Below are 24,898 nucleotides of genomic sequence, written 5' to 3' on the forward strand. Positions count from 1 at the left end.
TATAAAATAAACACAATGGGCAACATGTCAGCACAAAATAAACGCAATGGGCAACATGTCAGCACAAAATAAACGCAATGGGCAACATGTCAGCACAAAATAAAAGTATTGCGGGCAACATGTCAGCAAAGAATAAACGCAGTGCGGGCAACATGTCAGCACAAAATAAACGCATTGCGGGCAACATGTCAGCACAAAATAAACGCATTGCGGGCAACATGTCAGCACAAAATAAACGCATTGCGGGCAACATGTCGGCACAAAATAAACGCATTGCGGGCAACATGTCAGCACAAAATAAACGCATTGCGGGCAACATGTCAGCACAAAATAAACGCATTGCGGGCAACATGTCGGCACAAAATAAACGCATTGCGGGCAACATTTCAGTACAAAATAAACGCATTGCGGGCAAACATGTCAGCACAAAATAAACGCATTGCGGGCAACATGTCAGCACAAAATAAACGCATTGCGGGCAACAATAAACCCGGGGGGGGGGGGGGAAAGGGGCAATCAGACCCCACCAACAGAGAGCTGTGTTGGTGGGGGGGGGGGGGAGGAGGAGGGGGGGTCACTCCTGTGCTATGTTGTGCGGCCCTGAAGCTTGGCCTTAAAGCTGCAGTAGGCCAATTACAGAAAAAACAGCCTGGTCTTTAGGGGGGTTTAGCACTGTGGTCCTCAAGTGGTTAAGGGGAAAGGGCGGGGGGGGGTCATTAGACAGTGACACCTGTGAACTTTATAAGGATGGAAGGTGGCCAATAGACATTGAGGTTGGCCCGCAACTAGGTTCCAGTGAACAATTTTGGCCCGCTATGTATTTGAGTTTGACACCCCTGATATACATGGTTATCTCTTCCTGTCACTTCAGGTGCATGTACAGTTCTAAGGATTGATAAGAGCAAGTTCCAGAGGTAGCCCCTAGCCAGGGGGGCCCAGAAGTGTAGGAGGGCCCCAATAATGATAAAGATGAATGATGAATTTTACATAACCGAAATTTCCCATCGTAATTCGCAATTAGGCAAAATCATAATGCAAAATTTCAGGAAAAATTGTAATTCATTTTTTACGTAAGTGCAATCAGCAATGGTAATTGTGGTGTAAGTATGGTAAGTATGTTAAAGCAGTAGGATCAGCCATACTATGCCAGGGAAAAAAACACATATATAAGTAGATAAATACTTGATCTACTTACATAATACATGTATTATACTGTCCACGTTTTGATTTCAGTGAATGTTATATAGTAAATGACAAGAATTCTGTTAGCCCACTGTTTTGCCCACAGTTAAGGCTAACTCGTGATGTCATTTCTGCCCTTTACTTTTTTTCTTGTCTCCGCAAAATCGCTGAGTCACCTCAGCCTTGCTTGTAAACACAAGTGAGTAGGGGATCAGGTTTCAGATAAGCAGCTGGCAGGGAAATAAAGGAAAGAGGAGGAATACATTATAGATAAAGAACCCCCAGCATGCAATTCTTTGGCAACGACTACTAAAGGGCCAGTGCTCCTTAAGTATGTGATAACTCCAAATCATAATAGCAGAAAAAGTTTTGAAAGTTTTGAATGCAGGATTAGCATCTTTATCACTTAATAAACTCAGACCAGTTGCTGTTAAAATTTGTTTTTTATGGTGACAATACCGCTTTAAGGAAAATAGTGGGAACAAGTCAAATAAAATTTTCAAAAAGATATTTTAGTTTTAGATCAAATTGATTTTAAAAATGCAACGAAAAAAAAGGTTTTTAAACTGGCATTTTTTAAACCATTTTTCCTTTGCATTTTTAAAATCAATTTTCTCAAAAACTAAAAGGTCATTTTAAAAGATTATTATTTTCTTGCTGCCACTCTTAACATATTCTATTTGCAATTTTGGTGATGAAAGCATGTATGGGAGCTTTGCTATTAACTGCTAAAATCGGCACAAAATGATGCAAAAATGATTTGAAATGACAAATGGATTACATAAAATCAATTGAATTTCCAAATTGTAATTATGTATGGCAAAAAGTTACGCAAAATGTTGTGTGTAATTGTAATTAGCAGATCATCACTAGGCCCCAACTACTAACTTTCTCTTTTTTTATAAACTAAAAGAGGAACTTCAGCTTAAAGAGGAACTGTAACGACAAAATGTCCCCTGGGGGGTACTCACCTCGGGTGGGGGAAGCCTCCGAATCCTAATGAGGCTTCCCACGCCGTCCTCCATCCCTCAGGGGTCTCGCTGCCGCCCTCCGTGCAGCGGTGACTTCAATATTTACCTTCCCGGCTCCTGCGCAGGCGCTCTGACGGCTGTTGGCTCCGAAGTAGGCGGAAATACCCGATCGCCGTCGGGTCTGCTCTACTGTGCAGGCGCAAGTTTCCGGCGCCTGCGCAGTAGAGCGAACCCGACGGAGATCGGGTATTTCCGTCTATTTCCGTGCCGAAAGCAGCCACAGCGCCCCCGCTGGAGCCAGCAAAGGTAAATATTGAATCTACAGTCGGGTCTGTCGCCGGCTGTTCAGAGGGCTGCAGCGAGACCCCCGTGGGACGCAGGACGGCATGGGAAGCCTCATTAGGATCCGGAGGCTTCCCCCACCCGAGGTGAGTACCCCCAGGGGAGGTTTTTGATGTTACAGAGTCTCTTTAAAGAAATATACTGTCATTAAGTTACATTAGTTGTGTTAATTAAAATGGATAGGTAATATAATCTCTTACCCACCCTGTTTTAAAAGAAAAAGGCAAATGTTTGTGATTTCATGGGGGCGGCCATCTTTTTGGTTGAAAGGAGGTGACAGGGAGCATACGCAGAGCCGGGACAAGGTCCTCCAGCACCCAAGGCTGAGAGACCAAAGTGCACCCCTCCATCCCTCCCACCCCAGCTGTCACACACTGATTGCTATTAGACTAAAAGGCGCACAGGGCCCACAACCTCCCCAACACCTTAATATCTAGTTATCTGGCTTGCAGTCACTGCCATGTATCCCCTTTTCTTATTTCTTTCTGCTTCAAACACAATTAGGAATGACAGCTGAATGAATTCTGCACCCCCTCCTACACTGCGCCCTGAGGCTGGAGCCTCTCCTGCCTATGCCTCGGCCCGGCCCTGAGCATACGACACAGTTCCAACTGCCCTGTGTCCTGATCACCCCTCCCAGCTGCGCGCTAGGCTTCAAATCTCAAATTCAAACATCAGAAATCCCATCATGCTTTGCACAGCATCAGGGAAAAAATGCCTGGGCAATTTTTTTTGATGGGACGGAGCTTAGCTTCTGTGCTGCTAAAAATGAGGCTTGGGTAAGAAAAACAAAGTTCTGATACTGTGAAACTGTTAAAGAAACACCAAGCCTTTTCAGTTCTGCTGAGTAGATTTGTAGCCTGGATGTTCACATTAAGATCAGGTGTAGTTGTGGCTACACATGTTATGGGTGTGAACAGGGCCAGTTCTAGACTTTTTGCTGCCTGAGGCAAACTTGTGAGGATGATAGTCAGACGTGACTCCCATTGTACTGGAAAAAGCCAGATAAGCACCCAGTATTAGGTACCCAGAAGAGGACCCACCCCACAATATACACAGAATAGGTAGACAGATGTGACCCCCAATGTAGGTAGCAAGAGAACCCCCAGAATTAGGTAGCTAGAAATCCCCTATCCAGTATAGGTAACCAGATGTGACCCCCAATCTAAATAGCCAGAAAAAGCCCCAAGTATTAGGTAGCCAGAGAGCTCCTCCCCCATCATGTTGAGTGAGCAGCAGAGCAGTGGGTTGAAGTGACTCAACTCACCTCTTGACCTCTCTAGAACCCAGCAACGAACTCTACCCATCTTCCACCTAGGCATCCTGGTCTTTATGGCTCTGCCTGCTTCTGCCATCTGAGTCACTTCACCCCTCTGCTCTGCTGTGCACACTGCATGGGCCCACTCCTCCCCCCTCCATTACTTCACCCCGGGCAGTGACTCTCCTTTCCCACCCCTAAAAACATGTCGGATTAGGACTTGCCCACTAAATACCATGCTGCAATGACCAGACCTCTGTATCCAAACATCCTAGGTAGAAGGTCCAAGTTATATTTTGATGACCTTCGTGGGGCTAAACGTATATGTGTTAGTACAGTTACACTTTAGGTCTGCCAGCCGATGGTAGGCAGCCAAGCAGTGAAGGTACGAGCGCAATCAGCTTGGCCGAGCTGAAGTATTTTCCCCTGGAGAGGGGAGGGGGAGGAGGATAGGCAGAAGGCTCCTTATAGTACTCCAGCAACTAAGCAATTCAGCCACAATGGATAGCTTGAGTCTTACCATCGGTTCTAGCTACGATGGAGCCCCCCTAGCAATGCCCCCCCAACATAGCCTTCGAGCCAACAACCAGGACCCATTCCACCACACTCCCAGCCACACAAAATCATCATTAGTTGTCCGTCATATGTTTCCATATTGTTGGGGACCCCATTATTCCCCTTCTCCTTTCCCTTACAAATCCAGAGTGTACACACATTGGGATCTTAACGAATCCAGACAGGACACAGGACTCAGGAGGAAGCATCATGCTCTACACTCCGGACTTCTCTCCATGGCTCCTCTCTTTCTTATTCCTTGCAGGCATGTATGGGGTCACCATAGCTGGAGGGGCGGGGACTCAGGAGGCAGCATCGTGCTCTACACTCCGGACTTCTCTCCATGGCTCCTCTCTTTCTTATTCCTTGCAGGCATGTATGGGGTCACCATAGTTGGAGGGGCGGGGACTCAGGAGGCAGCATCGTGCTCTACACTCCGGACTTCTCCCCCACAGTACCTCTCTTCCTCGTTCCTTGCAGGCATGTATGGGGTCACCATAGCTGGAGGGGCGGGGACTCAGGAGGCAGCATCGTGCTCTACACTCCGGACTTCTCCCCCACAGCACCTCTCTTTCTCATTCCTTGCAGGCATGTATGGGGTCACCATAGCTGGAGGGGCGGGGACTCAGGAGGCAGCATCGTGCTCTACACTCCGGACTTCTCCCCCACAGCACCTCTCTTTCTCGTTCCTTGCAGGCATGTATGGGGTCACCATAGCTGGAGGGGCGGGGACTCAGGAGGCAGCATCGTGCTCTACACTCCGGACTTCTCCCCCACAGCACCTCTCTTTCTCGTTCCTTGCAGGCATGTATGGGGTCACCATAGCTGGAGAGGCGGGGACTCAGAAGGCAGCATCGTGCTCTACACTCCAGACTTCTCCCCCACAGCACCTCTCTTCCTCGTTCCTTGCAGGCATGTATGAGGTCACCATAGCTGGAGGGGCGGGGACACTCACCTTGGGAGCCCCTACAGGCTCTGGGGCCCTGGACAATTGCCCCCTTTGCCTCTATGAAAGCAGAAAATACCTGTAGAAGCATCAAACCAATGGCTGAAATGATCGTCCATTAGAAACATAATGCCTCTATGCTGTATTAGCATGGGAGGAAGGGAGGAAGTGGCGGGCGCAATTCACGGCTCACGGTAAACGTGTACGAAAAGCCAATTTCACAGTAGAAGGGAAAAAAAATCATTAGAGCCAGTCATGGAGCAATTATAAGATAGCAACTTGTGTAATGTTTTCCCAGCTTTGATTTACTTCACATGCTCTGAAAGCAGGCTCACTTTAATTAGCTCACTGAGGTTGTTTCATTCATATAACTGTCACATGCTTGTCAGTCTTACATCGAAATCAGACTAAAAGCTTTCTTAGCTGACAGTTAAGAACAAGCCGAGAATATAGCAAGAAACACAGACTCACACTTAAAGGAGAACCGAGGTGAAAATAAACTGATGAGATAAACAATGGCATCTATCTCCTACTCCTAACAATTACTCTTTTTCAGATATCTCATGATTTTATTTTATGTTGAAAGACGTACAAAGTAGATGTTTTATAATCTCTGCTCAATGGCAGCCTATTAATGAGACTGAAGCGGGTCTTAAAGCATGTCATTACTGTAATGCAGTAAAGATAGTGCTAAACCGCCACTATCCCGCAGCAAAACGAGGGGTTTAAACAAGCCCCCCAAATCCCCTCTGCAAACTTGGGGGAGCACTTCCTGATGAGGCAGAGCTTAGCGCTGTAGCTCTGCCTCTTAGCACATCAATCCCCGCTGATCGCCGCCTCTTCCCGCCCCTCTCAACCTGCCTTCACTGAGATGGGCGGGGAGAGGCGGAGATCCGTGCGGCTATTGACGCGCATGGAGGCAGAGCTGCAGCTGACAGCTCTGCCTCCATGAGCAGCAAAATCCACGACCAAGAAAGTCGTGAATATTGCAGAGGGGATTTGAGGCAGTTTAGCACTATCTATAGTGCTTTACAGCAATAAAATGATTTAAGACTCGCTTCAGAGTCTCTTTAAGTGTCCCAGAGCTAAAATACATGAACTATTGACCTTTTTTTTAATCTATCTCCTGCAGTCAGAAGCTGTTCTCTGCAGGAACATGTTTTATGGCTGTAATTGCTTATCAGTTATAGAAATGGTCAGAAATTCAGTTTTCCGATTCAGCAGAAATTTCAGTTACCAATTCTGCAGACTTCCGAGTCTTTTTTTGAGCATCCCTAATCACTTAGGGTTATGCTATAATCTGACAAGAGTTGGACAAGAAAGAAACTCTCACTTGTGTACCTGAAGGTTAACTTTTTCAGGCAGAGTACATAAACATGTTAATCTCAGCATGTCACATGTCATCTTTGGTACACTTTAAAGGAGAACTCCATTGGAGTGCAAAGGCCTAGCAACCACTGTTAGCGCCTTCACAGCTCCAAAAGATATTTATGATGGCATCATAGGGTAATGGACAACAACAACAAGCAGATGTAGGTAATTATCAGTAGTACCTTAAGGCGTATATACAAAACTCAACTCAGCACAGTGGACAACGCGTTTCACAGCTTAGTGCCGCTTCATCAGGTCATTGATGTTCCCAAAGGGTGTTAAGTGCAGCCTGGGGCCCCTCATATGATGGGGCAGTTAATGGGGACAATAGACTAAAATTGTAAGGTAGCGATGTTATAGGGTCATCAAAATAATGGAAGCCATGTGGACGTTCGCTCTGCTTCCCCCACCCAATTCCTACCGTATTACTCATCTTCATCTTATTCTATACAATAAAACCTAACTGTCCCTGCGTCATCCTCTTTTCCTGTCTGTGTGTCTGTGGTTTTTCTGTACTGCACAGGTGTGCAGTACAATTAGCCGTTGGGACAGGAGGACTGGGCCAAGGAGCAGGACGGACTGGCAGGTGCGCGCACGGCAGGTGAGGGCGAGCGCACGAGCAGCGGCGGGTGCGCGTACGCGCACACTGACTGACGGCGGTGGCGTGTGAAGAGACCTAGAGCCCGTTTTTAAACGGGCTTAGGTCAACCTAGTATATAATATTAAGCTGATGTTAGTGTACCGTTACAGTTAGTTTAGTGTCAGTATGGCGTCACGACTAACAGAAAGTATGTGGGCAGAGGACAAGGCTCCTCTGTCTTCTCGTATAATCTTAGAAGAGCAAAATCATTGATGAAATATATGTGCGTTATACAGCCGGCTGTGATCTGCGACCCACCTTCAAACTCCCCTGGCAACCAACTCACACTAGAAACGGGTCAGCTGGAATCTAATCAGTTGCTCTAGGTCAGTGTTTCTCAGCAGATTTACAGCATTGTAATCTATATAGCCCTAATAAAAAATACTTTGTTGTGCAATTCTGAAATACACATAGCCAGAGACCTGGTCCGTCACCTCTGACTGACCCACACAGCTCCAGCTGACCTATACAGCATAACCTTTCATCATACTCCACAATTTGTGCCATGTTATAATTATGGAACATGAACATATTGCTGCAGAGGAGAGGAATGTACAAATCATATCAATATCAAATAATATTACCTAGTCCAGAAGGCTGATAAGATACACTAGACCTTTCTGGAGAACAAGTCTCATGCATGTCATAATTGATCATTATGAACAATACATTCCATGCTGGTTAATAATGCTGTAAGCTGGTATATAGATTGTTATAAGTACTACTCAGCATATGAACATAGCCAGAGTACATTATATTATGGGTATTTCTGAAGGACATCTACAGCACATCCTATAGGTCCTTCCTGACTCAGGAGAAAACCTTGTGACAACTCTTCCTAGATTTTAGAACGAAAAGTACTGTACGACAGTTTAATGGAGATCTCAACAACATTCCAAGTAAATTTTCATGAAAGCAGGAGGTAGACACACTGCAGATTTGTTGCAGGATTTCTATCAGCTGTAACAAAGAAATATTTTCCTATAAAGGTTTTAATGCTGATGCGTATCTTTTAGAGCAGAGAGGAAGTGCCAGCCGAGCGCCACAGGGTGGGCGTACATGTACGAGTGCGTACGCGTATGCACTGGCCCACTTTCCGCCGGGCAGTGGTTGGGTGGATGGTGGCAATGGGAAGTGGTTTAAAGAGGAACTCCAGTGAAAATAATGTAATAAAAAAGGGCTTCATTTTTACAATAATAATGTATAAATGATTTAGTCAGCGTTTGCCCATTGTAAAATCTGTAAATCCCTGAATTACATTCTGACATTTATTACATGGTGACATTTTTACTGTTGGCAGGTGATGTAGCTGCTGCATGTGTTTTTGGCAGTTGGAAACAGCTGCAAACAGCTATTTCCCAAAATGCAACAGGGTTCACAGACAGGAAACTGCCAGGAGTACCTCGGTCCTCAGAGCTTCTTGTGGGAGGGGTTTCATCACAATATCAGTCATACAGCGCCCCCTGATGGTCTGTTTGTGAAAAGGAATAGATTTCTCATGTAAAAGGGGGTATCAGCTACTGATTGGGATAAAGTTCAATTCTTGGTCGGACTTTCTCTTTAAAACAGAACCAAGATTGAGTGTTTTATTATTTTTTTATTATTATTAATTTATAATGCGCCAACATATTCCATAGCACTGCACAAAATAAGAAACAAACATCGGGTACATAATAATAAGGACAATACTGAATTGGCACAATATATAGATTTGGTACAAAATACAGAATTGGTAATTACAGTGACAAATGTAACATAAGGAATAAAATGTCTAACAAATTTCAAGACACAAAAGGGTGAGAGAGCCCTGCCCTTGTGAGCTTACAATCTAAAGGAACATGTGGGGGAGCTCTTTAAGTTCTGGATAGAGCACTACAAGATTCAGCACAATGATTCTGGAAGTGAACCTGAAACTAAAGTTGTCAAGTTTTATCCTCACCTGGGCTTACTCCAGCTCCCTTGAGGCCTGGCCATTATTTCTGGTTTTGTGGCTTCTGAATCAGAGGAATTCATTTCTAGGTTCACCTCTCAAACCATTCCCTTTACTCAGGGACGGTTCTGGGGGGTGGGGGGGTGGGGGGGCAGACGGGTCTCTTGCCCCAGGTGCAGTTTGTTGAATTCTTAAAAAGGCGGCAAAATTTGGACGGGGAAGCAAACACTTGGCAGTTGGCGGCATTGATAGGCGGCCGCGGAAGCGTGACGCGTCGGCGCGTCTGGCTTAGTGAGACTTGTCATTACCAGCAGGGAGATCTCTAGCTCCTCTGCGGCATTCCCCCTTTTATATCCCCCCCCCCCCGTGTATAGCAATCCCCCTCCTTCTTCTCCGAGAGTGGCGATTTACTGACCCCCCCCACTTTGTTGCAATCCCCCCTTCCACCCCTCCAAGGTTGGCAATTTACTGACCCCCCCCCTTGTTGCAATCCCACCCTTCTTCCCCTCCAAGGGTGGCAATTTACTGACCCCCGTTTGTTGCAATCCCCCCTTTCATCCACCTCTGAGGGTGGCGATTTACTAAACCCCCCTGTGTGGCGACCCCCCCTCCCTCCGCAGCCATCCCCTGTTCGGTGCAATAATACATACCGAGCCTTCGATCCTGCGGATGGATGTCACACAAGCTCTGCGATGCAGCTCCATCTTCCCTGCCGAGGACACAGACACTCTGCTTGGTGACGTGAATAAGCCGCGTGTCTGTGTCCCGACAGAGCAGAAGGAGCTACAGAGCTTGCGTGACATCCGCAGGATCGAAGGCTCGGTATGTTTAGTTACACCGGGCAGGGGATGGCTGCAGGGGGGGGAGGGGGGGTCGCCACATGGGGAAGTTCAGTAAATCGCCACCCTCGGAGGTGGATGAAAGGGGGGATTGCCACAAATAGGGGGTCAGTAAATTGCCACCCTTGGTGGGGAAGAAGGGGCGGATTGCAACAAAGGGGGGATCAGTAAATTGCCACCCTATTTCTAGCATTACATGCGAGGATTGAGTTTTCGAATTATGTATAAACAGTAGGGATAAGAGCATAGGCGCCAAAACCTGACCTTGCCCCAGGCGCAACTTAGACTAGATCCGTCCCTGCCTTTACTCTTCATTATCTGAGTCTGATAAATCCACAGAAACTAATTGTGTATTTGACTTGTGAATTGAGCGTTGTAAACAAACAATTCAGGTTGCTCAGATCAAAGGCCAGCCCTGGGGACATACAATAAAAACAAATATTCAGATCTCTTTTGGATATAAAAAAAAAGTCAGAACTGTCCACATGCTTTAAAATTTGAAAAAAAAAAAAAAAAGCTGGTCGTTGCTGCTTTGTAAACACCATAAAGTCAAATCAAGCCCCCAGAATGCAAGGTAAGGTCTTTCCAGAGCACAGAGCTGTCTCTGGAAAGGGATGATATGGTGACATCATCAACATTTGCTCTGCTTCACAACCATATAACACAAGTGGCTGGATAGTGTAATGGTTAAGGGCGCTGCCTCTGACACAGGAGACCCGGGTTCGAATCTCGGCTCTGCCTGTTCAGTAAGCCAGCACCTATTCAGTAGGAGACCTTGGGCAAGACTCCCTAACACTGCTACTGCCTATAGAGCGCGTCCTAGTGGCTGCAGCTCTGGCGCTTTGAGTCCGCCAGGAGAAAAGCGCGATATAAATGTTCTGTGTTTGTTGTTTGAAGTGTGGCCATCATGATCTTTACATCCATAACAAGTGTAGCCACAAAAGCACCTCATCTGAAGTATAATCCCCTGTATTGGAGTAAAGGAAGGTTGGTAGTTGGGGCCCCCCACAGCCTGGGGCCCCCATACGATCACAGGTGTTGCTCCCCTCTAGTTACGCCAGACGGCACATACAGAGGACATGTCTGAGACTTGGCCAGAGAAGGAATAAGACAAAACAGGGCCCAAGGCAAGGTGTTATCTGTGGTTACCTATTATAGTCTTTCTGGTAACTTGAGGTGGGAAAAAGGTCAACGAAGATTGCAACCGGGCCCCTTGACACCCGCTAGCCCCCAGGCACCTGCCTAGGTTGCTCTGTGGATGATCCTGCTCTGACTTGAGGGCAGTGTTAGTCCCCCAAAAATGGTAATCTCTGGGTTTGACAGTTTCTTAGGGGTCTTTTTTTTTTAAAATACATATGACATACACCTTTAACCAGGTTGGCGGTAATGACGAGCTCAGCTCGTCCATTACCGCCAGAGGGCACCGCTCAGGCCCTGCTGGGCCGCTTTTAATAATTTTTTTTAAAAAAACACGCAGCTAGCAAAGTGCGGGGGACGATCGCCGCCGCTCGCCGCTGATGCGCCGCTACAAGCCGCGTAACAGCCCCCCCCCCTGAGACCCCTGTGCAGCCTGGCCAATCAGTGCCAGGCAGCGCTGAGGGGTGGATCGGGACTCCCTGTGACTTCACGACGTCGATGACGTCATTCCATTCGTCGCCATGGCGACAGGGGAAGCCCTAAGAGAAATCCCATTCAGAACGGGATTTCTTTACGGGCATACGCGCCCGCGGCGATCGGAGGGGTGGGAGGGACGCCGCAGGGAGGGGGGAATCATGTAGCTAGCGCTAGGCTAGCTACATGATTTAAAAAAATAAAAATAACTGCTGCGCAGCCACCCTGGCAGATTTTATAGAACGCCAGGGTGGTTAAAAGGTAAAATATTTGGCCTGAATTTCCACTTTAAACATATTAAAAGGAGCAATAGTCCCTATTTCAGCTGCAGGAACAGCCAATAATATTCTAAAGAAATATTTTATTTTATTTATTTATTTTTTGAAACAGGAATTTTGAAGTACTCACATTTCCATTTTTTTTTTTTTTTAATATTAACCGAAGGCTGCCTTATTGCTGCTGATTCTACGACTCACTGTATTGCTGGGGCTCTAAGATTACACATACCAGTGCAAGAGTGCCACCTAGAGTCCAACATCATGAAACATGAACTGAGAAAGAGATAGATATTAAATACAGGCTTTCACAAATGGGATAATGAAAGAAAATCTGTAAGAAAAAAAGGAGCCCTTGAGGAATACCTCGGGAGTGGGAAGCCTTTGGATCCTAATGAGGCATCCCCCGTCCTCCTCTGTCCCACCGTTCCAGCACTGTCAGCCCCCGAAGATCGGTTGTGCTTCCAAGATCATAACAATCCTGTGCGAGTCTCGCTCATGCACGGTAGCGGCTTTCCTTCGCGTTCAGGTGGAAATAGCCGAGCCTGATTAGATCCACTCTACTGTGCACGCTTGTGCAGTAGAGTGGACACTATCGGGCTCGGCTATTTCTGTCTAAAAGGTGGCCACTAATGATCCAATTTCTAGCAAAAAAATCGTTTGAGCGATCAGAAATTCTGATCGGAAGTTAAATCGTTCACTACAACATCAACGAACCAATCTTTGCTTTCTATCTATCCAAACCAACAAGAAAATTAAATTTTGGTTCAACGAAAATCCAATCGGACGACTGATTTTATAATCGTCTGTAATTGATTGTGCCCACCAACGAGATTATTTACAACCAACCCGATCAGAATTTCTGATCGCTTGAACGATTTTTCGCTGGTAATTGGACCGTTAGTGGCCACCTTAAAGAGAATCTGTACTGTAATATTCTTACAATAAAAAGCATACCATTCTATTCATTATGTTCTCCTGGGCCCCTCTGTGCTGTTTCTGCCACTCCCTGCTGCAATCCTGGCTTGTAATTGCCAGTTTTAGGCAGAGTTTACAAACAAAAGACATAGCAAGTGATACGCTGAGAGAGTAGCTCAGTGTGTGAGTCATACAGAGTGTGCAGGGGGCCCGGAGAGGGTGTGTATAGCTTCTATCCAATCACAAGCAGCACAGCACATTCCAGCCTGACTGCCTGAGCCCGACAGAGCCGGCAGAGGAGAGAAGATTAGATCATATAACAAAGATAATACAGCCACTGTGCAATTAGGAAAGGCTGCAGTAATCCAGAGCACATTAGAACAGGCATAGGAACTTATAGGATAGAAGAAATAAGGCTCAAAATGTTGTTACAGACTCTCTTTAAGTTGGAAGGAGAGCCACTACTGTGCCTGCACGAGGCTCTTCCAGGATTGCTATGATCCTGGAGCCCCGATGGATCTTCGGTGGCTGACAGCGCTGGAACGGAGGTACGAAGGAGGATGAGGAAGCCTCCTTAGGATCCAGAGGCTTCCCCCTCCCGAGGTAAGTACCCCATAGGGGCTAATTTTGTTTTCTAACACATTCTCTTTAACTACACAGTTGAAAGGGTAGCCATGGGTTGAAGCAAGTATTTACAGTAATGAGTACTTCTTCTTTAAATTTTCAGTTTTGTATGAGGAAGCGGTATCATTGTGATCACAAGGGATTGCCCTTCAGTTAGTGACCAGAGATCGTTTCAGTACAATAGTCCATAGGCAAAAATGACTTCAAAGACTCTGTAGTACGTAATACAAACAGAACGCTTATTTGTATGGTTATGTGGCGAGTCTAACCAATACATACCAATCTAACCAATACAATACATCCGCAGTAATGTTAGTATATTTGTATCACCTTGATGTACTCAGGGCCTGATTTCTGGAAAGGCCACAAAGGCCCGGGAATTGGGCGGCTGCAGCCCAAGGAAGCACCTGCACTTGAAAGAGAAGGCTGAAAATGGGGAGCAACACATGGAAAAGGGAAACTGATGCTCAAGGGAGCTGTTCATGAAAGGGGCTGCACATGGGAGGGGTGCTGATGCACAAGAAAGGGGAGCCACAACATACATAAATCTAGTCTTGAACGTACTACCAATCTGCTATATCAATATAAAGTGGATAGATAAAGAAGGAAAAGAAGGGGGAAGAAGGAAGAAGAGGGATTGGCGATACAGCAGATGTCAGGATGGATTGTCAAACTCCTTGTCAGAAATCAGGGCAGTTTCCAGGCTAAATTGCACCCAGGAGAAGTGTATAAAGATTGCACCCCCTTCCCCCCCATCCATGGATGCGTCGTGAACCCTTACTCTTTAGGGACAGTCACACAGCCACAGGTCACAAGTAGATCTGCCTACTTACTAGTGACCAGCTGCTCATCCAGGAGGAAGCAGGGACCAGGAAAACACACAGGCGAAAAGAGCCCAGAAAGCCGACTCCTCCATGGGCACTGAGCACTGACAGCCTGCAGTACCGCTACAGGACATCCAGTGTCATCACACAGTGGTGACGTGATGATGACTTGACGTCTGACGCAGGTAGCCCAGGAGGAGTCAAGGAAGGTGATTGCGCAGGTAATCTTCTTTCTTCTTCCATTTGGCTGCACCGCACGTCACGTCACCAGCTCCCTAGCGTAGGACGGTCGCCCAGCCCGCACTGCCCAAGAAACGGCCCTGTCAGAAATCTCTGGAGTGTTGAAACTATTTTAATATAAAAATGATGATCATTTTAATTAGGAGATGACTCACTGAAGAGAGAGAGAGAGAGAGAGAGAGATACAGTAGAGTCTCAGTTATCTGTCAACAATGGGGGTCAGCTGATACCGGATAAGTGTACTTTCTGGTTGCTTGAGACTCAATGTTAAAAAATGTACCAAGCTAATACAATACTAAACCCAGAGTCGGATTTAGCATTAGGCACTGTAGGCACACGCCTACAAGCGCCTTATACTGCAAAGGCGGGCCACTGAATGTCCCTATTTTGCAATTCAAAGCCTGGGAGCGTGATCGCTGTAACCACCACGGCCCGTCTGCGATCGCATCTCCCAGCTGCAACTGTCCATTTGCCGGCCTGTGGTCCCCCCCAGCTATTTGATGGCCTGAATGCAGGCCAGGGTTGGGGGTGTGACCTGTGTTGAGGGGCAGAGCTTAGTGCATCAGAACCCTCTGCCTATAGGCTCCTGAGTTGTAAATCTGTCCCTGACTATACCCCACTCTACATACTGAATATAAAATTAACTCTGTATTACATGGTGAAATACAGTTAATGGATGTATTGTATACTAACCTTGGAGGAGCCTCCATGGCTCCCCAAGGTTAGTATGCTTCCAATCTTTAAGCGCAGTAGAACCTACAAACAGCCTAAGATGTTGGCCTTCACCACTGTGAGTATAGTACTTCCAGCAAATTTTGAAGGTTGGTTTAGACTTCTTGTTAGTTGAGTTCTGGATAACTGGGACTCCACTGTATATCGATAGATAGATTATAGATAGATAGTTAGATAGATAGATAGATAGATACAGAGCCGGGCCAAGGCAGAGGCGAGAGAGGCTCCAGCCTCAGGGCGCAGTGTAGGAGGGGGCGCAGTGCCGGGCAGAGGCGAGAGAGGCTCCAGCCTCAGGGCGCAGTGTAGGAGGGGGCGCACAATTCATTCAGCTGTCATTCCTAATTGTGTTTGAAGCAGAAAGAAATAAGAAAAGGGGATACATAGCAGTGACTGCAAGCCAGATAACTAGATATTAAGGTGTTGGGGAGGTTGTGGGCCCTGTGGCACCTCTTAGTCTAATAGCAATCAGTGTGTGACAGCTGGGGTGGAAGGGATGGAGGGGCGCACTTTGGTCTCTCAGCCTTGGGTGCTGGAGGACCTTGTCCCGGCTCTGGATGGATAGATAGATAGATAGATAGATAGATAGATAGATACAGTAGAGATAGATAGATGATCTTTGAAAGGTTGCAAAGAGGTGTCCATACATTAATATATTGCCAATCGATGTGGCAAAAAGATAGATCCCTCTGTGATCTGGATGTGATCAGAGGGGGTTCTATTCCTTAAACATGCTCCCTTTAGACATTTAATAGATTTCTGTATTAAATCTATTAAAAGTTGTTTAAAGGTAGCCATACATCTAGTGATTCTGATTAAATCGGCAAAGTGATCGACTTTTTTAACTTCAGCATGGTTGATCAAGTCAATTGACTAGTGACCCAGACACTACAAGCAATATTCTATGCGATCCACCTTTACATTCGATTTGACCAATGTTGTGTCTCCATGCTCTGAATGCAAAAATCGATTCAGAGTCGATCGAATGACATGTGAACAGTAGCCGATTCCTTTGCAATTGGCCGATATCTTGCATCCTGCTCGATCGACTAAGCTGGTCGATTTGACATAAAATCAGCCACTTTTCATCAATTGGAAATTCTGGAACACTCTCGATTATATAAAATGACCGAATCGGATAGTCGATCGTACAGCTAAATCGCTAGCTGTATGGCTAACCTAAAGAGACTCTGTAACAAAATGTTCATCCTTATTTCTTCTATCCTATAAGTTCCTATACCTGTTCTAATGTGCTCTGTCTTACTGCAGCCTTTCCTAGTTGCACAGTGGCTGTAATTTCTCGGTTATATCATCTAATCTTCTCTCCTCTGTCGGCTCTGTCGGGCTCAGGCAGTCAGGCTGGAATGTGCTGTGCTGCTTGTGATTGGATAGAAGCTATACACACCCTCTCCAGGCCCCCTGCACACTCTGTATGACTCACACACTGAGCTCCTCTCAGCCTATCACTTGCTATGTCTTTTGTTTGTAAATACTGCCTAAAACTGGCAAGCCAGGATTGCAGCAGGGAGTGGCAGAAACAGCACAGAGGGGCCCAGGAGAACATAATGAATAGAATGGTATAGTACAGATTCTTTTTAAGGTTTTGGAAAGAAAACTTGTGTTATCTTATCTGATCCTTGACAGTTTCTAGCCAATAGTGTCATTTACGGACCGGGGTTAATGGACTTAATGTGCTTGTAAAAATTGCCGCATTACCAGATTATTTACTTCAAAAGTCAATAACTTTGGCTAACTGTTGATTTTCAATAAACTCATTTTGTAAACTAAATCTATTGAACACCATATGCACCACAGTGTTGCACTGCTTGATGTCGTGCAATGCTATGGGCTGTAGCCCCCGACTCCCAATCAAGTGAGATTTTCCTTCCGACCTGAGCATTCATTTCCAGGGCCAGATTTTTGGAAAGGACACAAAGGCCCAGGGGTTGGGTGGCTGCAGCCCAACGGGACACCTGGACATGAAAGACTGGTTGCTACATATAAAAGAGAAAGCTGCAAATGGGAAACCACACATGAAAGAGGGGCTGCCCAACTGAGCAGTACATGGAAGAGTGGGAGGATGTTACACATGGGGAGGGGGCTGCACATGTAATGGGAGGGGCTACTGTACACAGAAGAGGGCCCCTACATACTTAGCATAGGGGCTCAAAAAGTGTAAATCTTATTAACTCCTTGGCAGTATGAATGATCTCAGCTTGTCCATAACCGCCGCAGGGCACCGCTCAGGCCCTGGTGGGGCGATTTTCAGCTTTGCTAGCTGCGTGTTGGGGACGATCGCCGCTGCTCGCCGCCGATGCGCCACTACCTGCCGCGTAACCGCCCCCCCCCCCCCGAGACCCCTGCGCAGCCTGGCCAGTCAGAGCCAGGCAGCGCTGAGGTGAGGGGTGGATCGGGACTCCCTGTGACGTCACGACGTCGATGACGTCATGCCGTTCGTCAACATGGCGACGGGGAAGCCCTAAAGGAAATCCTGTTTAGAACGGGATTTCTGGATGGGCTTGATCGCCAGCGGCGATCGGAGGGGTGGGAGGGATGCCGCAGGGAGGGGGGGAATCATGTAGCTAGCACTAGGCTAGCTACATGATTTTTTTTTAAAAATGCAAAAAATACTGCTACGCCGCCACCCTGGTGCAATCAATAGAACGCCAGGGTGGTTAATTTCTATTGATTTTTAGGCAACATAGAATGGACTGGCATTTTGGGACATAGATTTCTAGCATATTCAATTTGAGTGAACAAATCTGCCTGGACAATTGCAGTGTATTAAGCATAAAATACTTCTGTCTTCTTGTTCATCGGTGTCTTCCTATAATGCAGATAACGTATGTCTCCTGCTTTCTTCTCCATAGCTTCATGGCTGGAAGCCATTGCCTTCAACTGAGCCCCTGATAACGGCCTACATCAAAATGTTTGGACAAGAACTTTTCTATCATGAAATAAACAAATACTCCATAGAAAATATTCTAAAGGTAAGAAATCCGAGACCAGAGAGCAGGGGCATAACCACAAATCATGCCCCCCTATCTTAGAGGGTACCCCTTAATGTTCACCTGTCCTATGCCTCCCCTTGGTGACCCCCACAGCCTGAGGGTCCATGTTACAAGGCTGACAAAACTAGTGTGGCCATCAGGATCTTTACACCCGTAGACAAGACACAGAGCATTTATGTCATGATTTTTTTTATGGGCTCAAAGGCAAAGTATCAGAGCTGCAGCCACTAGGGCGTGTTGTTTATTAGGCGGTGTTAGGGAGTCTTGTCCAAGGTTTCCTTACTGAATAGATGCTGCCTTACTGAACAAAAAGAGCCAAGATCCAAACACTGTTCTCCTGTGTCCGATGCAGAACCCTTGAAGGACATCCGAGGTGAAAATAAACTGATGAGAAAAACAATTGTATCTATCCTCCTTCTCCTAAAATGACTTTTTTAGAGATCCCACAGTTTTATTTTATATATAAATCTAGTTTTTAAGTTTTCACTGTTTCATTGTCTCTGCTCAAGGACACCTTCACTGAAGTATGCCAGAACTCAAATCTATGAATTATTGACCCTTTTTATGTCTTTCCAGCTCTCATAAGACACTTTCCTGTTAGTAAAAGGCTTCTGTCTGTAACTACTTATCAGTGAGGGTTATGCTATAGTCTGACCCAGTCCAACCCGTTCCTGACCCGGACAGAAACTGTCACTTGCATACCTGATGTTTAACTCTTTCAGGCAGAAAAAGAAAAAAAGGAACACAGCCTAGTTTTTTGTGTGCTAGGCACTGAACATACACATGTCTATCTCATCATGTTACATGTCAACTCGGTTGTCTTTTAAAGGAAAACTGTAACAAGAGAGAGAGAGATGGAGGCTGCCATATTTATTTCCTTTTAAACAATACCAGTTGCCTGGCAGTTCTGCTGATCTATTTGGCTGCAGTATTAGTCTGAAATCAATGGAACGTTTATCAATGAGCCATGTGGAGGTCAGTAGATCCGTGGCAGATTCAATTACATTGACAGAATCTGCTAAAATCATCAATCATGTGTACTGCCTGTCACCTTAACCTCTTTCTAACCACTAATTGATGTAATTGCCTCAATTTAGTCATGTGCTTTGTTTAACCCCCTCTCATCCTACCTGACAAACGTTAGCCTAAATTTTCAGCAAAGCCTAACCCTAACCTGCATCTCAAGCTGCGTACACACGCCTGACTTAAGTCGGCTGAGATGGCGATAACGATTGCCTCAGACAACAATCAGGCATGTGTATGGCACCCGATGGCCCCCGACGCCACTGGCACTGGTCCCCCTGATGATCCCAGTGTTTGTGCTGCCTCACTGCCCGCTGCGCAACGTCACGCATGTGCTACTTGTTGTCCCTCCGTCGCTCCCCTCGTAGGGCAACACAGCACGTCGTCAGCTAAACAGCTGACACGTGTGTATGCAGCCTGGCCCAGCGATGTCCCCTTAGGGGATCCCCGATGGGCCAAGTGTTCGGCATGTGGACGAACCCTTAATCTACTGTTGAAGTACATCTGAAGTGAGATGGATATGAAGGCAATTTGCATTGTTTGAAAGGAAATAAATATGACAGCCTCCATATCCCTCTCAGTTCAGGTGTGTGTTTGAAAGTAAACCCTTGATAAAGTAAAATAAGAAATTTATACTTACCTGGTGCTTCCTCCAGCCCCCTTCAGGCTGATCGGTTCTCCTCCGCCACCTGGAACCTTGGCTATGGGTCCTGGTGATGCAGCCAATCGGGGAACATGCCCGGCTACGCACGCATTCCCCATTGTGCTTCTATCACCAGGAGAGTTCTGCGCCTGCGACTGGCGCTGACTGGCTGGATTACCGCGATCCATGGCGGAAGATCTAGGAGGTGAAGGAGGTTACAATTTGCTGAACAATTCTTTGTATGAATGATTGGAAATGATCGTTTGGGACCACCAATGGAAAAAAACATCTACTTTTCATTTATCTGATTGATTTGTTTAGGAGATCTTTTTCTGTTCGTGGTCCCAAGTGATCATTTTCGATCGATCACACAAATAATTGTTCATAAATGATCATTCAGCAAATTGTATTATTACTGTCCACCTTAATTCTGACTTGATAACTTGTCTTCCCTTATTCCCTCTCAATAACCATAGCCTGGTTCTGTTTTACCCCTAAAATGACCTAGACGTTGACACAAACCTTCCTAACATTGTTTATTTAGCAAAATTAGGGTCCTGATAATTGATGATCTGAGCTATGCACCGAGGTGTACAGCAGTGGTTTTGGACACTGGAGGAGGTCAGGGACAAGAATTGGATCCACCACTCTCCAACAGAAATAGATTCCATCATAAAATGTTCAGCGAGGCAGTGTTAGACCCTACCGTCAGTTTCTATCTTTGTTGGTCAATTACGTTGGCAAATCCAAACAGATACTCGGGTGCCAATGGGACAATTAGCAAAGAGAGTTCTTCCCAACAAGACAGGAGAAACAATACAAATCTGTCACATGTTGTAACACTTCCCCACTCTAGCCATCAATAACATTCTGCATTAAAGGTGAATGGGAACCACATTTAAAAAAAAAAATGAAGCAAATACTTACCTAAGGAGAGGGAAGGCTCTGGGTCGTAAAGAGCCTTCTGTCTCCTCTCTCGGTGCTCTCTATCCTGTCCTGGCTCCCCCCCTTTTCAATCCCCCGCCCAAAGGATATTTGGAAGTCTTCGGGAGTCGTGTCCTCCCGAAGACGTGCGGCTCCATACTGCACAGGCGTGAGCGTGCAAGAGAGCGTGCTTGCGCAGGCGCAGTACAGGGCCGCCCTTCTTCAGGAGCACTCGGGCTCCTTGAAGACTTCTGAAGCCTCCTTCGGCCGGGTAAAGCAGTATTTGACTAATTTAGTCAAATACTGCTACTGGGCGAGCCAGCACTGGAACGACGGGACCAGGAGAGGAGCGGGAAGGCTCTATAGGACCCAGAGCCATCCCTCTCCTTAGGTAAGTATCTGTCTATTTTTTTAAATGTGGTTCCCATTCACTTGAATACCCCTAAAGAGGAACTGCAACCCAGGATTAAACTTCATCCAAATCAGTAGATGATATCCCCTTTAACAAGAGAAATATTTACCTTTTCTTAAAGGGACTCCGAGCAGTGCAGAAACTATGGAAAGATGCATATCATTTTAAAGCTCTCTTTCTCCTCTTTCCAATGATATATAAACCGCCGCCCTACGCCTTTTAGTTTTCGCTATTTACGCAATTGAAATTGCAGCGGCCGCAATTTCAATCGCGAAAATAGAGAAATCTAAAAGGCGTAGGGCGAAGATTTAGGTGTCGCCAGAAAGAGGAGAAAGAGAGCTTTAAAATGATATCCATCTTTCCATAGTTACTTGTATTACACAGGACGACACTTTCCCCAGTGTCAGCAGCTCCATTCAGCAGAATGGAGCTGCTCACTTTAGGAAAAAGTCGCCCTGTGTAATACAATGTAACTATGGAAAGATGGATATCATTTTAAAGCTCTCTTTCTCCTCTTTCCAATGATATATAAACCTCCACCCTACGCCTTTTAGTTTTCTCTATTTTCGCGATCGAAGTCGCGGCCGCGGCAATTTCGATCACGAAAATAGCGAAAACTAAAAGGCTTAGGGTGGTGGTTTATATATCATTGGAAAGAGGAGAAAGAGAGCTTTAAAATGATATGCATCTTTCCATAGTTTCTGCACTGCTCGGAGTCCCTTTAAATAGATCTGTATGGCTGATATTGTGGTGAAACCCCTCCCACAGTGTGATGTCATGCCCATGGTCCTGACAGTTTGCTGTCTGTGAACCTTGTTGCATTGTGGGAAATAATGGCTTTTTCCAACTGCCAAGCAACCCGTATCTCCCTTTGTGTGCATAGAACTCTCAGCAATGGACATTCCACACGGATCACCTGGCAGAACTTAAGATGTCGCCACCAGTAATAAATTTCAGTGTAAAACAGCAAGGAAAGATTTTACAATGGGCAAACACTGACTTAATAATCAATAAATAAATATTGTAAACAATAAGCAATTGTATTCATTATGTTATTTTCACTACAGGTCCTCTTTAACACGCTTTTATTTTTTCATAGATTCTTCAAGGTGGTAAGTTTGCATCATTATACGCAGCAGCCGTGGAGCTTCAGAAGGGTCTGGATATAAGCTGGTCTAAGCCTTTAGTGTCCAGTGAGAACCGACTTATCGTTCCAACCTGTGTAGGACTGCCATTGGAAACCAGCCTGTCCTATTCATCAGTGACTCGGGTGCAGCTAAAAGGTACTGAGACCAACATGCTGGTTCAGAATGTAGTCACTGACTAATCTCTATGATAGTTCTGCCATAGGCATTTCTGTGCCAAATATCTATGGGTATCTGTAAAGGCCAACCCGACGCATAGTTCTAAGTGTGGTTGCATGTATTTTTGGCACTTTTTAGACTGTATACTGCAGAAGCCAATAGACAAAGGGCTTGATTCACAAAGTGGTGCTAACAGTTAGCACGCTGGTGAAAAGCCCTTTATCACGCCTAAACTCAGTTTAGGGGCTCGATTCACAAAGCGGTGCTAACCCAGTTAGAGACTTTAGGCGTGATAACCACTGCACCATGCTGGTGAAAAGCCAGTTTAGGCATGATAAGTTTAGGCATGATAAGTTTAGATAAGTTTAGATTGCACGCAAAGTCCCGCACGCAAAGCAGCGCCATTAAACTCTATGCGAAGTGCACCAGACTTTGCTAGCGCAAAACTTTTGATCAGCTGTGCACTGCGGTGCTAACCCAGTTGGTGCTTAAACTTATCATGCCTAAACTTATCACACCTAAACTTAACATGCCTAAACTTATCACACCTAAACTTATCACACCTAAACTTATCATGCCTAAACTGAGTTTAGGCATGATAAAGGGCTTTTCACCAGCGTGCTAACTGTTCACACCGCTTTGTGAATCAGGCCCTAGGCGTGATAAGTTTAGGCGTGATAAGTTTAGGTGTGATAAGTTAAGCCGTGATAAGTTTAGGCGTGATAAGTTTAGGCGTGATAAGTTTAGGTGTGATAAGTTTAGGCGTATTAACTATAGCACCAACTGGGTTAGCACCGCAGTGCACAGCTGATCAAAAGCTTTGTGCTAGCAAAGTCTGGTGCACTTTGCATAGAGTTTAATGGCGCTGCTTTGCATGCGGGATTTTGCGCGCGATCTAAACTTATCTAAACTTATCACGCCTAAACTTATCATTCCTAAACTTATCATTCCTAGGGCCTGATTCACAAAGCGGTGCTAACAGTTAGCACGCTGGTGAAAAGCCCTTTATCATGCCTAAACTCAGTTTAGGCATGATAAGTTTAGGTGTGATAAGTTTAGGTGTGATAAGTTTAGGCATGATAAGTTTAGGTGTGATAAGTTTAGGCATGAGGGCCTCGATTCACAAAGCGGTGATAACCCAGTTATCACGCCTAAAAGACTTTAGGCGTGATGACCTTTTCACCACTGAGTTATCACCGATTTTTCCTGCTCTTCGCGCGAAGTTACCGCGCGTGAGCGCGTTCGCGCGTACGCGCGTGAGTGCGCGCGCAAAGTCCCATAGGGCTTAATGGGAGCTTCGCGCGAAGCGTCGGGTGTTGCGCGCGCACTTACGCGCGTACGCGCGGCAACTTCGCGCGAGTTTCTTCTTATCATGCCTAAAGTGACTTTAGGCGTGATAAGGGCCTTTTCACCACGGTGCTAACACTTTGCACCGCTTGGTGAATCGAGCCCGATAAGTTTAAGCACCAACTGCGTTAGCACCGCAGTGCACAGCTGATCAAAAGTTTTGCGCTAGCAAAGTCTGGTGCACTTTGCATAGGGTTTAATGGCACTGCTTTGCATGCGGGACTTTGCACACTATCTACACTTATCTAAACTTAGCATGCCTAAACTTATCACACCTAAACTTATCACACCTAAACTTATCACGCCTAAACTTATCACGCCTAAACTGGCTTTTCACCAGCGTGGTGCAATGGTTATCACGCCTAAAGTCTCTAACTGGGTTAGTACCGCTTTGTGAATCGAGCCCAAAGTATCTGTAAAATGCGCTTACTGATATCCAACTGTATCATCCTTGCTAGTCTTTTCTTTGATGATTTGGGCCCATATACAATTTACTTTTTCACCTGAGTTATCTCCTAGGAGATAATTTTCATCTTCTCTTTAAACTAACTTCTTAGCATTGTACAATTAACTCAAAAGTTGGTTAAAAAGTACTAGGACATTTATTTTGAGCATTATCTTGCTTGCTGGTGGACTAAAAAATATCACCTGGGAGAAAACACAGGAGAAAAGGTGAATTGCATGCAGGCCCTTGTCAATTAAATGCATTTTAAGCCACCAGCAAGCAAGAAAATGCTAAAACCAATTTTAACAGTACTTTTTCATCAAATTGTTGGTAATTTTTCAATCGCAAAGTTCTGAAAAGTTATTTTAAAGAAAAAATGAAACATTATCCCCTAGGAAAAAACTCAAGAGAAACCGTGAATTGAATAAGTGCCCAAAAAAAAGAGAAAAAAATTAATTGCATATGGGCCCTGGTGTTTCTTGCCAATGATCAGCGGTCACCAAAATCCTTGCAATGCATCTTTATACCTACTCC

The 24,898-nt window shown here is 45.7% G+C and overlaps 1 protein-coding gene across 1 annotated transcript in view; it reads left to right on the forward strand.

Annotated features, from left to right (window-relative positions):
* LOC137522040 (vitellogenin-1-like) overlaps window positions 1-24,898 on the forward strand; it is a 337,455-nt gene that overhangs the window by 229,108 nt on the left and 83,449 nt on the right. Inside the window, exons 17-18 of the mRNA XM_068242060.1 lie at window positions 18,126-18,245; window positions 22,368-22,551. Of these exons, the coding sequence (XP_068098161.1) occupies window positions 18,126-18,245; window positions 22,368-22,551 (304 nt within the window). The remainder of the gene's footprint in view (window positions 1-18,125; window positions 18,246-22,367; window positions 22,552-24,898) is intronic.

Source organism: Hyperolius riggenbachi, chromosome 6 (assembly GCF_040937935.1).
Source record: "Hyperolius riggenbachi isolate aHypRig1 chromosome 6, aHypRig1.pri, whole genome shotgun sequence".
In the NCBI taxonomy this organism is placed as follows: Eukaryota; Metazoa; Chordata; class Amphibia; order Anura; family Hyperoliidae; genus Hyperolius; species Hyperolius riggenbachi.